The sequence below is a fragment of the Limulus polyphemus genome, unplaced genomic scaffold (genome assembly GCF_000517525.1).
Source record: "Limulus polyphemus unplaced genomic scaffold, Limulus_polyphemus-2.1.2 Scaffold2742, whole genome shotgun sequence".
NCBI lineage: Eukaryota > Metazoa > Arthropoda > Merostomata > Xiphosura > Limulidae > Limulus > Limulus polyphemus.
In genome coordinates, this window is record NW_013668352.1 from 39,163 (window position 1) to 56,741 (window position 17,579).

General features: G+C 34.6%; 1 protein-coding gene across 1 annotated transcript in view; it reads left to right on the forward strand.

Moving 5' to 3' along the window:
* Positions 1 to 17,579, forward strand: part of LOC106467795 (protein Wnt-7b-like) — a gene marked incomplete at its 5' end in the record, with an annotated part of 41,777 nt that overhangs the window by 18,300 nt on the left and 5,898 nt on the right. The window contains one exon of the mRNA XM_022395992.1: positions 13,675 to 13,943. Coding sequence (XP_022251700.1) covers positions 13,675 to 13,943 — 269 coding nt within the window. The remainder of the gene's footprint in view (positions 1 to 13,674; positions 13,944 to 17,579) is intronic.

Consider the following 17,579-nt stretch of genomic DNA (forward strand, 5'->3'; position numbering starts at 1 on the left):
GGTGTCATGTGTAGAAGAGTAGGAACGTATGATATATAGAATAGTCAGAAGGTGTCATGTGTAGAAGAGTAGGAACGTATGATATATAGAATAATAAACGTGTCATGTGTAGAAGAGTAGGAAAGTGTGATATATAGAATAGTCAGAACGTGTCATGTGTAGAAGAGTAGGAACGTATGATATATAGAATAGTCAGAACGTGTCATGTGTAGAAGAGTAGGAACGTGTGATATATAGAATAGCCAGAACGTGTCATGTGTAGAAGAGTAGGAACGTATGATATATAGAATAGTCAGAACGTGTCATGTGTAGAAGAGTAGGAACGTGTGATATATAGAATAGTCAGAACGTGTCATGTGAAGAAGAGTAGGAACGTTTCACGTATAGATGATTAAGAACGTTTCACGTGTAGATGATTAAGAACGTGTTATGTGTAGAAGAGCTGTTGATGTTTTTTAACTAATTTCTCGCACTCAATAAAGTGTAAGATTTAATAGCTAAAAAAATCGGCAGTTATTTTAATGAAATTGTTAACAGTTATTTTATTCCTCTTGAGTTTTCCTACAATTGACAATGAAATGGTTCTTTGGAGTCTTTTGATAATTTGCCCCTCCCCCACACTTAAGTTCGAAATTTTAGTTAAGAGATCAAGGGGTAGTCAAAGTGTTCTTGTGATATTTGTAATTATGCTAAACTTGCACAGTATTCAAGTGTTGTTTGAGTTCTTGAAAAAGCGTCATACCAGAGAAGCTGGTAGGTTAACCATCTTCCTCGGTTAGTATAGCACTCACCTGTTATATAGAAGGTTTTGGGTTCGAATTCTGGTCATCAGCAATAGGATTATTACAGAAATGGGAATATGTGGTAGTTGTTTAAAAAAAGTGATTTAATTATTAGTAGATTAACCTTTTAATATACTTGGTAAAAGAAAAGTCTCGGTTTCGAATCCTAGCCGAGCAAATAAAAAAATGGGTTTATCAATTTTCTTTCTCAAGAGCTGTATGTCAACCCAAGACCAATCACACTACTAAGTGCTCTACCAATTGAATTAACTCACTAGCACTTGCTAGTTAAGGACTTCTTACAAATTAAGTAATCACAGCCTTGTAATTAAACACCTGTTGAGTTCTAAGAGTGGCAGGATTGGGTTAGACACAAAGAACAACGTTAATACCTTTCAATATGCAGTGAGATCACTATGTTGGTAGGTTTATACCTTTCAATATGCAGTAAGATCACTATGTTGGTAGGTTTATACCTTTCAATATGCAGTAAGATCACTATGTTTGTAAGTTTATACCTTTCAATATGCAGTAAGATCACTATGTTGGTAAATTTATACCACTCACTATGTTGGTATGTTAACAGCGAGTTCATTATGATGGTAGGTTTATACCTTTCAATTTGCAGTACGATCACTATGTTGGTAGGTTTATACCTTTCAATATGCAGTAAGATCACTATGTTGGTAGGTTTATACCTTTCAATATGCAGTAAGATCACTATGTTTGTAAGTTTATACCTTTCAATATGCAGTGAGATCACTATGTTGGTAGGTTTATACCTCTCACTTTGTTGGTATGTTAATAGCAAGTTCATTATGGTGGTAGGTTTATACCTTTCAATATGCAGTGATATTACTATTTTTGTAGGTTTATACCTCTCACTATGTATTTATGTTAACAGTGAGTTCATTATGATGGTAGGTTTATACCTCTCACTATAAGATAGCAAGTTATATATTTTTTATGATTATGATTGTGTTTATCGTTCATTTATTATTTCCTTCTATCGTTAAATTTGTCTATAATTTTTAGTTGCATTAAAACGCTAACTCACCTTCCACATAATAATTTGTATTTTGAGTAAATATATCTGTGTATGATGAAACTGACACCAGTTTCTCTAGCGGTGATGTACAGGTATTATTAATATAGCAGAAGATTATGTAAATTTATGATCACATGAGGTTGTACTCTCGTGATCTACTTAGTGAATAAATACCCTGCCAGAAACTTCACTAAGAGAGAGTCGTGAGATAGATATTGAAGAGTATAGTTATTGCTGTTTGTAAGATATTGTTATTGTTATTGAAAGATATTGTTTGAAAATATTGTCATTGTTGTATATATTTTCTGGAATTAGGTTTTTTGTGGTTCTGTTTCTATTATTATTGGCTTATTAATATTCATGATAAATAACTTATTAGTATTCATGATAAATAACTTATTAATATTCATGATAAATTACTTATTAGTATTGTGAAAAGTTTTGGCCAGGCATTTGTTTATAAACTGTATTTATTAAGTGTTGTTATTGTGAATAAATTGTGTTTTTGTTGTTGAACTCTGATTGTAGCGGCATGTTAATTTTAAACCGTTACGTCACAATGTAGGTAGGCTTACAGCGAGTTCATAATACTGATTGATTTATTCATCTCACCATGTAGGTAGGTTTACAGCGAGTACATTACGTTGGTTCATTTATTCTTCTCACAATGTAGGTAGGTTTACAGCGAGTTCCTTATGTTGGAAGATTTATTCATCTCACCATGTAGGTAGGTTTACAGCGAGTTCATAATATTGGTTGATTTATTATTCTCACTACGTAGGTAGGTTTACAGCGAGTTCAGTATGTTTGTAGGTTTAATCTTGTCACCATGTAAGTTGTTTACAACAAGTTTACTATATTGATAGATTTATATCTTTCACTGTATAGATGGGTTTACGGTAAACTTTATTTATACCCCTCAATATATAGGTAGGTTTACCGAGAGCTGATTGTTATGATTAAATAACAATTTTACCATCAAGTACTTAAAATGTTATCTTCTTACCACGAAATGTTAACCACTTATCATCCCATGCTTATTCCAGGAGTTAATCTCATCATGATTAAATTGTGCTTTTATCACTCTCTTTAACCCTTATTGCACATTGTAATGTACAGGTAACAAATCTATCTTTTTTACTCATTACACAAACAAATGTTTCAACTCTGTATGTTAATACTCTTACTTCCAGGTAACAGTCTAAATAAAACATATAATAACTTTTGTTGGTTCCTCAATTGAACAATGGTAACGTACTCATTTATAATTTACCAAAATAGATTTCTCTAAAACATATTTTTTGTGGAACATAGACTTAAGAAATTCTAATAAAACATATTTTTCCTCCGTATTTTCATAATGCTGACAGTAGATATAACGGATAATTACTACAAAACACAACGTATGATTTTTAGTATTACATGTTACATTTTAGGCTCCATTATTACCACCCTTTGTGCGAGTAAAATTGTATGACGAGCTAAAAACATTTATTTACAACTCTGTCAGAATTAATTCATATTTTGCTAACTGAATGTATTACTTCTTCAAAGTATGATCTTTTAGAAGGATAAGTTTCATAAGATATTTTATGTTGGAGTAGTTCGTTTTTATTTTATGTTGTTATCAAATCGAAGTAAGCAATATGATGAAGCAATAAGAACTCTCTGGAGAAAATGGAGAAAGCCGATAGGAACACCTCGTAAAAAATATCACAAACCAATGATAATTCTCTATAGAAAATGAAATAAATCAGTAGAGAGCCCCCCCCCCTGGAAAGTACAACAAACCAATAGAAAATTTGGGTACAAAATGGAGTAAGTTAATTTTTATATGCAATTCGTGTATTTACTTTTTATGTATTGAAAAATATTGAATTTATTTAACACCTTCTATTTTATGTAACTCGTCAGCTCTTACGCTTTATACATTTCTCTTACTCCTGCTCATCTTTATTAATTATATATTTTCATTTATCAGTATTCCTCACATTTTACTACATGATTACTATTATACAAGCTTTAAAGAAATGAAATCTTTCCATAATCACAGGAACTACCTTTTTAGTCGAATATATTTATTCTGCAACACTGAAAGTACTCCAATATTCAATAGATGATCATTTGAAAAACTCAATCTAAGCGTTGATTAGTATAAGGTTGATTTCCTTTGTTAAATTTCTCTTCCAACGAAGATTGGTAAGTTTACTTAGGTGACGCTGGTTATTAAAGATAAAACATTGCTATGGTAAAGTAGCTACAAAAACACATAGTTTAGGAATTTCTTGCTCTATGTCGTCTCTTTGTTGCAGACTATTTAAAGCTAATTGTTCATCATGAGAGATATTTTCAGATTCAGTATTCAGGTTTAAATCTAATTCGTTGATTTCATTCCTACACTAACGAATGAAGTAATCAAGTACGATGAACTTACCGGAGGGTGGCGTCTATGAGGAGTGTTTGAAGAAAATTTAGAAAAGGGATCACAGGAAGGGGTAATTTTAGAAGAAATTTTGGAAAAATGAGTTTTCAGTCCTAGTCTGTGAAAAAAAAACGTTCGATATCTTCCATTGTGTCAACACTACTTCTGATAGGGACAAACTTAAGTCATTTATTAAGGATATTTCGTTCATTGGGCGAGAGTTCCAAATCGCCAGGAATTTTTACAACTTGAATGGCTTCATGCATTTAAGTAGTGGTTCCTGGGGTGTTGGCTTCAAATGTAGGGATACTAGTTAAGTAGTGGTTGCTGGGGTGTTGGCTTCAAATGTAGGGATACTAGTTAAGTAGTGATTCCTGGGGTGTTGGCTTTAAATGTAGGGATACTAGTTAAGTAGTGGTTCCTGGTGTGTTGGCTTTAAATGTAGGGATACTAGTTAAGTAGTGGTTGCTGGGGTGTTGGCTTCAAATGTAGGGATACTAGTTAAGTAGTGGTTCCTGGGGTGTTGGCTTTAAATGTAGGGATACTAGTTAAGTAGTGGTTCCTGGGGTGTTGGCTTCAAATGTAGGGATACTAGTTAAGTAGTGGTTCCTGAGGTGTTGGCTTCAAATGTAGGGATACTAATTAAGTAGTGGTTCCTGGGGTGTTGACTTCAAATGTAGGGATACTAATTAAGTAGTGGTTCCTGGGGTGTTGACTTCAAATGTAGGGATACTAGTTGTATTCGATGTCTGAGACCTGCCCTGTAAAATTAAGAGGTTCTCCTCTCAAATTGTTAGGTGAACATCTGAATTTAGGAAGTGCATATCAGTAGGAGTTGAAGTAGATAAAGTAGCCACAAAACACTTCCTGGTGTTAGTTTGTATTTTGTTCTTAGATTGTACAGATTTCTACTGTTTTAGAAAATCACATTCTTACAAGATAAGATAGCCAAAAACCCTATAAGTTTGGTATTATTTCCTGGTGTTGGTTTGTATTTTGTTCTTAGATTGTAGTGATTTCTAAATTTCTAGACAATCAAATTATTCTCAAGTAAAGTAACCATAAGAACATATACGATTGGTATTACTTCCTGATGTTGGTTTTCATTTTGTACTTAGATTGTAGTGATTTTTAACATTCTAGAAAATCAAACCGTTTCAAGTTTGGTCAAAACTGGTCTAGTTAGCGCATTAGTTATTTTAAAGATTAACTTATTTCAATGTACACACACTGGGCTACCTGTGCTGTGCTCATTGCAAGGATCGAACCTCGCAGTTTCGCATTATTAACTCACAAGCTTACCGCTGAACTACTAGTGGGTTATTTTTAAAGATATGAAAGAAACTATCGAACGCAACTTGATTTAAGACAACACAGAATTTCAGTCTCATTGAAAGCAGTAAGCCTTCTTGTGGCACGGAGCTCGATCACAGTTTATAAATTATTGCCATACGTAGAACAAAACCCGTACAGACAGAAAACTAAGTGTTGAATAATTAACAGCTAGACAGACTGTTAGTTATGACTATAGATATGTTACCCAGCCTGAATCATTTAGGATCGGTCGTGAATCTCTGGGAACATCGTGTTCACTCTTAGGACAACTCGTACACTTCAAATGTAGACCCTTTTTCTGATACAACTAATTCAAAGCAAATTTGGGGGCGAAGATCCCATTTTGGCACAATAAAGTTTGAAGACGGTTTGAATGGGTACGGAAAAAATATTTTAACACAAGTCTAACGTTGTACATTTGTTGCTTTGTTAAACTTGTAATAACGTTTTGTTTTCAATACCAATCCAAAAGGTTTTCAAACTTTATAATTCGAAGCAAAATGGTTTTATATAATTTTATATGCCACAATAAGTTGTGAAAATCGGTTTACAATATACAGCCCTTCCCACAGGAGTGCTGAGTTACGATACTGGACTCTCATAAAAGTCCTGGGTACTGGACTTGGTGACAGGCGTGTAGCTTTGTTTGATATTTACCTAGGTAGGCGGGGTAAAACGTCTCGTGTACTCACAATACCACTGATGCACCCAATAACCACTTCTGTGAAAAGGTACGTGACCTTCTTTTCTCGTGACATTTTAACTCCAGTTTACCTGTCTGTGACAGCTGCCGACCTTCCAAGACACGTGTTGCATTGTTCATATTCACATGGGTTATTCATTATAGTTTTGTTAAGAAGAAGATGACCGAATACTTATGGAGTTGTCTTTGTTTTTGATCTTTTATTAATAACAAACACGTGATCGTATTTCTCTGTTTATATGGCTTAAATTTTGCTTAATTTGTAGCAAACTTCAAAATCCATTACCTGTTACAATGTCCTTGCTTACAGTTAACTTTCCTTTTTCGTTGTCCATAACAAACAAGTAACTAGTACACGCCAGCCACGCCTAACCTACGTTCACCTCAACTTTATTTATTCTGTGCTTTTTATTTACTAGTTGGAACTAACAGCAGTAATTAGTTGAGGTCAAAAAACTAGATAACATGTATCTCAATCACTTTTATTTTAAAAATCCAACACCAATAAAAAAATCTGAACTTAGAATTAACTCTGCTCCCCATTAACCCTGAATTTATTAGATCGTCAAGAAATTAATGTCGCGTTTTGGAACACTTTCATTAACAACCCCTAAAAAACGTACATCACGTATAATAGTTAAACGAACCGCCTAAACGTCACTTTATGGTAGCCTATATAATGTGTAAAGTTTAGTATACTTTAATCCCTTATAGTGATGGCACACGACGAGACACACGTTTGGCATGTAATGCTGTTTGAATACATGAAGGGAAACAACGTCTCTGTAGGCACAAATAATATCAAAGAAGTTTATGAAAATGTTTTGAACGTTCGTAATTGTCAACGATAGTTCAGTAAATTTCGTTCAGGTGACTTTAGCCTTAAAAACTGTGATGGCAGAGGGCGACATGTTGGAATTGATATTGATGCTCTGAAGGCACTTGTTGAGTCTGACCCAAGGCAACACACTCGAGAAATGGCCCTGAAATTGCATGACTCTCATTAAAAAATACGTAAACATCTAAGGAATACGGAAAACTCCATAAAGAAGGTGTTTGGTGTCTCAATAACTTCCAATGATCATTGCTTCCAACGTGTGAACGTTGCTTCATCTCTTCTGGTGCGTAATGCGTATGAGCCATTTTTGGACAGAACTATCACAGGTGATGAAAAATGGATTCTCTATGTGAATATTAAACGCCAAAAACAATGGCTCAGTCCTAGAAAAAAAAACATTTCCGACCCCAAACTCTGGACTCCATCCGCAGAAAGTGATGCTTTGCATTTGGTTGGACATCAAAGGAGTAATTCATTTCGAACTCCTCAATCCCCAGCGAGCTGTCAATGCAGAGAGCTATAGTCAGCAACTGGAACGTTTAAATCAAGCCCTTCATCAGAACGCCCCCTTCACTCGTCATTCGGAAAGGTGTTCTTCTTCACGACAATGCACGTCCACATGTGGTACGTTTGACGCAACACAATATTATGGAGTTGGGTTGGGAAGTTCTCCCCCACTCACCATATTCTCCAGATATGGCACCATCAGATTACCATCTTTTTTCGTTCGCTGCAACACCATCTTAATGGGAAAACGTATGCAAATGTGAAAGGTGTTAAAGAGGACATCGACATGTTTTTGCTTCAAAGCCAAGTGATTTCCTTAATCAGGGAATTAACAAACTGAATGTAAGATGGAAAAGCACCATCGATAAGAATGGAGACTATTTCATTTAATTAATGTTTTTTTTTTTTTGATATATGAGTTGTTCGATTGTTTTTCATCTAAAAAAAAGCAACATTAATTTATTGACGACTTTGCAAGTATAGGCTTGCGTTTATAGGCTAATTTTACCATCTTTAGATTCAAGGACTTTTCTCTGTTTGCCACGTTTTCTTTATTACCTCATAGGTTTTTGAATAACGAACACAGTATTTAGTATATGAAAAGAATCTTTAGTGTGTGTGTGTACGTTCAGACGTCAGTTTACTTACAGAACGTGTAAGTACAGTTTACAGTGTATTGTATATAAACAGTATTTAGTATATGAACAGAATCTTTAGTGTGTATGTCCGTTCAGACTTCAGTATACTTACAGAACGTGTAAGTACAGTTTACAGTGTATTGTATATAAACAGTATATAGTATATGAACAGAATCTTTAGTGTGTGTGTACGTTCAGACTTCAGTATACTTACAGAACGTGTAAATAATATGCAGTTTACAGTGTATTGTATATAAACAATATTTAGTATATGAACAGAATCTTTAGTGTGTATGTACGTTCAGACTTCAGTATACTTACAGAACGTGTAAGTACAGTTTACAGTGTATTCTATATACACAGTATTTAGTATATGAACAGAACTTCCAGTGTGTGTACGTTCAGACTTCAGTATACTTACAGAATCTGTATGTACAGTTTACATTGCATTGTGTATACACAGTATTTAGTATATGAACAGAACCTCCAGTGTGTGCGTGCGTGTGTGTGTGTGTAGTTCAGACTTTAGTATACTTACAGAATATGTAGGTACAGTGATCAGTATGCGTACAGAGTAATTCGTAGATGTAGTAGTGCATTCTTTATGCACAAACCCTTAGAATACGTATCGCATTTGGCAATATTGAAGGTAAACCCAAGTAAACACCACAGTAACAGGATTGAGATGATCTGGCCGCCAGGTAAATTCCAGGTGAGGTTGATGACCACGACGGGATAAAAGTGAGCGTTGATGTAAATCAAATACAAACAAATACATAGGCATCAAAGATGACGTAGAAAACTAAACAATAAATGTATTTACACTGTTCAGCTGTTGGAAATATTAGCTATATCTTGTAAGTTGACTGAATAAATACATGATTTCTTTTTGCAATATAAGATCAGTAATCTCTTTATCTACCTTCCCAACACGAGATAAATCTGTATTTTCGACCAAAACTGACTTTAAAAACTTATAGCTAGAAAGCTTATCAAATTGTCTTTTCTAGCTAGACCAATCAGAAACCATCTAAAGTTCGATGACAGCTCTGAATTCCCAGGAAGAGGTCTCTTTTTTGTTCAATTTCTCCTCGCTCTGCTGGTAATATCGATATCGTTTTCTATCAAATATTAAATTACCACTGATCCAAAGACATTCTGGATGAAGTTTGTCCCCACTCAGCTAGTAGCATCATTTAGATTTTTTAACAAATGATGTTGAACTGACACTGATCTGTAAACGTCCTAGTAGCTCAACATAATGTGATGAAAACCTAAGTTTTGCTACAAGCAGAGCATGAACAAATCTGACACAAAACGTTTGTAGATCAGTGTTAATTCGACATAATTTCATAAAAATCTGAATTATGCTACCAGCAGAGTGAGGTAAAATCCAACCAAAAATGTCTTATGGTCAACGGATATTTAACATAACTGGTCAAGCCTGGTCAAGTTTGAACTAAAAAGTACTTGGATCATTGGTAATTCAGCAGAATATGATAAAAAATCGAAATGATGCTACCAGCAGAACGAGGACAATTTGATCCAGGACGTTTGCAGATCAGTGTTAGTTCAACATCATTTGTCAAAAAAATCTAAATGATGCTACAAGCTGAGTGGGGACAAACTTGATCCAAGATGTTTGCAGATCAGTGTTAGTTCAACATCATTTGTCAAAAAATCTAAATGACGCTACTAGCTGAGTGGGGACAAACTTGATCCAAGACGTTTACAGACCAGTGTCAACTCAACATCATTTGTTAAAAAAATCTAAATGACGCTACTAGCTGAGTGGGGACAAACTTGATCCAAGACGTTTACAGACCAGTGTCAACTCAACATCATTTGTTAAAAAACTCTAAATGATGCAACTAGCTGAGTGAGGACAAACTTGATCCAAGACGTTTACACATCAGTGTTAGTTCAACATCATTTGTTAAAAAATCTAAATGATGCTGCTAGCTGAGTGGGGACAAACTTGATCCGTTGATCTGAAAGCACTCTCTCGAGTTGTAGTTCTAAAGGTGCATATATGTGTTATTTTTACTTAAAAACTGATTTCACGACAATAACACCTATTAATAACAGTACATTCGCTTTGAAAGTTAGGAAAATAATTGTGAATCTGATAACTTAATTGAGGCTTCCTACTACGTATAAATAACGAGACTGGACAGATTTAGTAAAAATGAACACAATTTTATTATATAACACATAAAAAGAAAACACAGCCTATGTACTTACTCAGAGAGAATCACAATCGAACCTCTACTAAAACACGATTATTTTCAAGTATGGTTTTCTCTGCACAATCTCCTGTTAGAACTGATTCAAGAAATCGCACCTGAACTCAACAGGTAAATACAGTTTTTTATCTAGTCGACAGCGTACCTCGTGACCTTTTTCTTTCACAGCATTGGTTGGCTGTTAGATTCAGACAACGTCAGCTCGGCCAACAAAGGATATTACAGTCGCTATTCCTTTCAACCCGGACGCTATATCTTACTGTAATATCCTCTTAGCCGGAATAAATATTATCTACTCTAGAGAACAAAGAAACCAAGCATGTATAACAAGGCAATCTAATGAATTTCTGGACCATGCATTTGTGCTAAAATTGTATACGAACTAAATAAACGAAAAAAAGTTATGTGAATAACGAAACCAGATATAAACATATATGATATGCCTGCAGTTAACAAGTATTCTTTACGTAGTGTATTCAGTTCGTCTTTTTGTCTCCCATCGAGCAAAATGTACATAAATTAACTAAAATGAAGATTATGTTAGATAATAATTCCCAGTTCAATTATCTTACTGAAATGAAATTGTTTTATTTGAAAGATATCTAGTACATCACCTTCATAGTCTTAGCTGGTGGTTTACCAAAGCTACCATGTTACAGTACGTTATACTTCTATAGTCTTAGCTGGTGGTTTATTTGAGTCAACATATTAGAGCAGCCATACCTCCAGTTTTATAATCTTAGATAGTGTATATATGTTACCAGCGTACAAATAAATAAGTATTTGACATGAAGCTAAAAATAGTACATTTTTCTACATATTTTAGGTTTGGTTTGTTTTGAATGTCGCGCAAAGTTACACGAGGGCTATCTGCGCTAGCTGTCCCCAATTTAGCAGTGAAAGACTAGAGGGAAAGCAGCTAGTCATCACCACCCATCGCCAATTCTTGTGCTACTCTTTTATCTATGAATAGTGGGAATGACCGTCACATATATAACACCCCCACGGCTGAAAGGGCGAGTATGTTCGGTAATGAGGATTCGCACCCGCGACCTTCAGATTTGCGAGACGAGCGCTCTAACCACCAAGCCAGGTTAGGCCCACAAATTTTAGGATCCTTTTAATTCACATGGTGACCCGAATAAATGTTTTATAGTGTTAATTAACAACAGCTACTTAATTTTCTTGTAGAAGTAAGTTTAATATTAGACATATTTACTGCATGTGTTCACAAGGAAAATTTGGATAAAACTTGTAGTAAAGATATGATATATTTTGTGCAAAAAAGTGTTTTTGCTGCACTAGAAACAAAACTTTTACTTCGAATCACGAGAATAGCTTAAATTATTACATTTTAATATTATTTCCAAATAAATAAAGAAACGATCACTAGTAAATTTATATTTAAATTGTATTGTATCGCCATCTATTGAGCATTGTAATGACCTATTAATCCACGTAGAAAAATAATTATAACCTCCATTAATTTAGTAACAAGTATTTATGTTGCAATTCATATCACTTATTACTACTAACGCTTTTTAAGTTAAAATTTATATTGATCATGGAAGGTTTAGGTTTCAAATTAAAAAGTCGACAGAGCAGCTTGTTCTGAGACTCGTCTTTTGGTCACTTCGATCATCACCAGCTTGGACACGCGTGCCTAAGACGTTGTTGATGCCAGACTTTTGTTAAACTTTACTTGAAATGCCTGAATAGAGCCACCTAGTGGCATTAAGTGACTTCAATGAAATTATACGAGTGAACTAAATCCGAGAGTTAGGTTATAATTATAGCCAGCGCCCTCTTTTGCTAAGAACCGGTGCAAGTTTTTTTTTTTTTCAGTACTTATGATATTCCTTGTTATACCTTTTTACACTTAATCCTTCAGTTAACAATAATTGTTTATTGTGTATATAAGTTCGGTCACTACTAGTTTGACACAAACGTATGAAACCAGATGTGTATATGGCTTTCATATCCCTGACTACATGTGTCGAACGATGGATCTGTTGTGACTATACATGCGGGTGTATTTCAAAAAAGTCACACAGTGGTAATTAAAACGTTTTGATGAGTAAGTAAAGCGAGTTCTCAACTAGTTAGAAAACCTTGACTATTTGGATCTGTACAAATGATGAGTACCATGTTGTTAAAGCCCTTGATACCACATCCGGTCATTTTCTATCTGACAACCGTGCAAAGTGTTAAATGAAAAGTCTTCGTCGTTTTGTCATGTCCAAAACATTTTACTCAACCTTGCATTGTTTCCAGAATATATCAAGTGTACGAGGACAATGATTACCAAGAGCCTGTTTTAACACTCTAGTCGTATAGAAATAAAGAATATCATGTGGAATAGCGTGAAAATAGTGTGGAATTACGTTTTATTCTCCAGCTGCTTGAGATATGCGACGATTGAATAGATATGTCGTGGAAACAAACCGTGAACACGTGATATTTTGATAATGTTTTATAATACTGCCTTGGGTATGTGGGTGGCTTTTGCTACAGGTTTTTGTGTTTATGGACTTTCACCAGTTACAAAACGTCGCAGTTTGCTTGGCTGGGATACGACTTGTTGCAGACCTCTTTGGGATGGTCTTGGTTCCTCAAGTTGATCCTCATTCTTTTGTTTTCAATACCATTAATTATAAAGGATACCACCACCGTCCTGGAAATTCTAAATCCTCGATCTAAACACATTTTTTATGATTTGAATGTATGTATCTTTTGGGTCGGAAATGATTATTATTTACTCTTCCGAAAAGTAGTCAACATGGGTGGTATCACACTTCCTAGGTAACACAAAACCATGCTAAAATGTAGTTCTGATACTGCGACTGTTTATAGGATATGGTTGTCATATGACTTGCTGATTTGCATATCTAAAATCGTTTTAATATAAAGTACTCAAACCTTTGTAATATTTTATTAAGCTATATGATACGATTTAATTACAAATACAATATTAAGTACGTATCTGTTTGTTTGTATTGTTTACCTAAGAATAAATATGGAAATAGGAGCGTTGTTTAACTACAAACGTAGCAGTGGACTAACCAATAGGGAGTATACAGCTAGGTATACGTAATAAATCAGGCGACATGTAACTATTAAAAACATCTGTAATCAATATATTAATCTTGACGCAGGTAGCCGAGAAGCGGCGTATGTTTACGCCATCAGTTCCGCAGGTGTAACGTACTCTGTAACCCAGGCGTGCAGTCGAGGGAACATCAGTAGGTGCGGTTGTGATCGGACGAAGGCCGGGATGAGTCTATGGGGGGACTGGAAGTGGGGAGGCTGCAGTGCTGACGTCCGCTACGGGATGAGACTAGCTCGCAGGTTCCTGGACGCACGAGAGCTCGAGTGGGATGCTCGATCACTGATGAATCTCCACAACAACAAAGCTGGGAGAAAGGTCAGTGATTAAAGTATCAATTCCACAGTTCAGTTTCACCTATGTGCATATACAGTATAGCTTCTATGTAAATATCCAGCTATCATTTGATTTTTGTTTTATTATTTACCTGTAAAACTAAAGGATCCATTACAACAGCGCCCCCTAAAATCAACTCTAGTCGCTATCTTTATTATTATTGAGAGAAAAGTTTGTAAATATCTGGCTCGTCTCTCTTTCACACACACAAACAACTTACGACGATACAATAATATTTTCAAAACGCACATACAAGCAAACACATTTACTTTGAATAATGCTTGGAGACGGCTTGAATGGGTAATGAAGAAAAACTTTAATATAACTTTAACATAACAGCAAATGTACATCGTTTCGACAAGGTTTTGTCATCATCAGCCTTTTTTTTTTTTTTTTCTGAAGACCAGATGCTCATTTCGAAACTTTCACGAAATTATGTAATTTTCCTGAACAGTGTTAGTTATGACATGGCGAATAGAAAGTTGGGTGGAATTATTACTTAAAGACACTCTACTAGCAACTCTTGTCCTACACAATTTGTCTACGTCGGAGATTATCAACAACCAATCTCTTGCTGACAAGCTCAACCATGGGTCCTCACCTCTGGTAAATGGCCACTGGATAAAACAGCAAGTGGCTCTCGGCAGAGACATAGCCTAGTAATTTCGCTTGTCGCTACGTTTCAAAATGCCACAGTTTTCAAGAGAAGCCCCTTGGCTTTCTCACAGTTTTCTTGGCACGTGAATATTTTATGGAAGTAATCAATTCATCAGGGAAGAAAAACGCATAATCTAACCGGTGGTGTGTCAGTAGTTGAGCCTTATCTCACTCTATAAACAAGCTGTCACTTTTAGTACTTGGATTTCCACATATAATTTATCAACAAGTATTCTTAAGTTAAAAAACTACTAGATGAAACAGAAGGATATGTATTACAACTTTACAACTATTACTCACTGAAAATTCTCTCTCTCCCTTTTTTTTGGTATGTGCCTAACTATGTTAGTTCTGTGAGTGGTCTTCGAATCACTAAAAATAAAGGCAAAAAAAGAAGAGACTGCTTTGATCAAAATTGATGCAACTGAACTGGACAGTCGTGCACGAGATTGAAGAACTCAATCAGGATAGTTATAGAACCGACCGGTTTAATGTGGAAGGGAAGGGGGGGGATTCGTCAGTAACGACCCGCAGTAGTAAGGTGGACAGCAAGTAAGTTAAGCTAGTGCTTACAGGGGTAACTTCTTTTAGCTAACTAAAAGTTTTATATGTGGTTTCAGAAATGATTACAACTTTCTTTATAAGATGATGTAATCTAGAAATGATGAGATTTATGTTTATATGATGACGTACCCATAAATGATGACAACTTTGTTTACAAGATGATGCAATCTAGAAATGATGGCAACTTTGTTTACAAGATGATGTAATCTAGAAAAGATGATAACTCTACTTATAAGATGATGTAATTTGGAAATGATGACAACTTTTTTTATAAGATGTTATAATCTAGAAATGATGAGATTTATGCTTACATGACGACGTATTCCATAAATGATGACAACTTTGTTGACAAGATGATGTAATCTAGAAAAGATGAGAACTCTACTTACAAGATGATGTAATCTAGAAATTATAAGATGATTATTTAAATGATTATATATCCAATAAAAGATGAAACCCTTGTTTATTATAAGATGATATAATCTAGAAATTGTGAGAACATTGTTTACAACGTGAAGTAATAGAAAAATGGAAAAAGAATTATTCCAGTTTGCACTGGTGTAATTTGGAAATTAAATAATCTTTGTTATGTAATCTTAAAAGTTGAAGGACTTTGTTTATATTATCATGAAATATAAAGGTTTTTGTCTATTTATAAGAAAAGGAAATGTGAAAATGGATATTTTTATTGCGTGCAAAGTGGTAATATTTATAATTGGAAAAATCTTTTGTCAATCTACAAGATGATGTAATCTCAAAATTATAATATTTTTGTTTGTTTACAAAAATATGCAATCTACAAATGGTGAAAATTTGACTACAATATTATTTAATACACAAATGGGAAGATATTATCATTTTACAAGTTGGTATAATCTATAATCTGGAAGATCTATTGTCAGTTTACAAGATGATGTAATGTAAAAATTATGCGATATTTGCCAGTTGTCTTAATCAGGGAACTTTTAAGACCAGACATGCGTGGTTAAAAATGGACTATGGTAAGGAATCGAAGAATAACAGATACAATTACTGAAAGGTCCTTTTATAGATCCAGAGCTATAAGTTTATATTAATTAAGTATTTTTTATCTAGTGAGAGAGTACATTTAAGACACAAACATATAAGACACTATAGACAAAATACTTTGAAGTCTGTCAGTGAAAAACCTTCAGAAGGCTAAAATCACAACCATGGAAATATGGACAGTAAAGAACCCTTGAGAAAACCCAAATCCACAAGACAGTATAGAAGTAGAACCAAGGAAATATAGACAGTCAAGAATCCCTGAGAAGACCCAAATCCACAAGATAGTATAGAAGTAGAACTAATGAAATATAGACAGTCAAGAATCCCTGAGAAGACCCAAATCCACAAGATAGTATAGAAGTAGAACTAATTAAATATAGACAGTCAAGAATCCCTGAGTAAACCCAAATCCACAAGATAGTATAGGAGAAAAACCAAGCAAATATAGACAGTTTCAAATGTCTCAAAATATACGCAAAGAAATTTCTTTAGTTTCTAGCTCAGGACTGATATATTGTATTTCGCAGAGTTTATAGGACTTATAGAGAAAGAAAGTTTACACAAGACGGAACAAAGAGTGCTGTATGACTAATTCCCTGTCTAAAAACTGAAATATACAAGAATTTGACTATTATAGAAGTAAAGTTATAGGTTGGTTTGCTTTGTTTCGGATATCCGCCCAAATCTACATTAGGGTTAGCTCCTCTAACAGTACATAATTTTGAAATGATAGACTAAAGGGAAAATACTTAGTCAACAGCGCTAACCAGCAACTCTTGGGTTACTATAATTGAATAGTGGGGTTTGAGTGGCATTCATATAACGTACCCACTGCCCCCAAAGTAAGTAGCCCGTTTCTTTCTTTCTTTTTTTTTTTTACAGCATCATGATGCGAGCCGTGGATCCACAGTCCAGCTTGATATCCCCTAGGCAACGCTCGAAAGTCTTATTAATAACTATGGGAATGTAAATGTAATATTTAGATTATCACGTAGTTAGCCAACTAATATTCGGTAAGCCAAAAATGGATACTTGGTGAGGCCTAACAATTAGTTAAACGCTACAGTGCTTAACAAAAGGTCCCCCGGTGGCTCAACGGTAAGTCTGAGGGCTTATTAGGGTAAAATTCAGGTTTTTATACCCCTGGTAGGCAGAACAGAGATAGTCCATTGTGAAGCTTTGTGCTTAATAACAATAAAAACAAAAAAGCTTACTAATGGACCTAATGGACACAATTAATAAATTATACTTCTTAAGGCAAAATGGTACGTAATTAATTAGTGACACTTTTGGGGATCAGACTATGCGTAAAATAAATTAATGCCATTTTCAAGACACTAAATTAGAAGATATTTATAATATATTCAC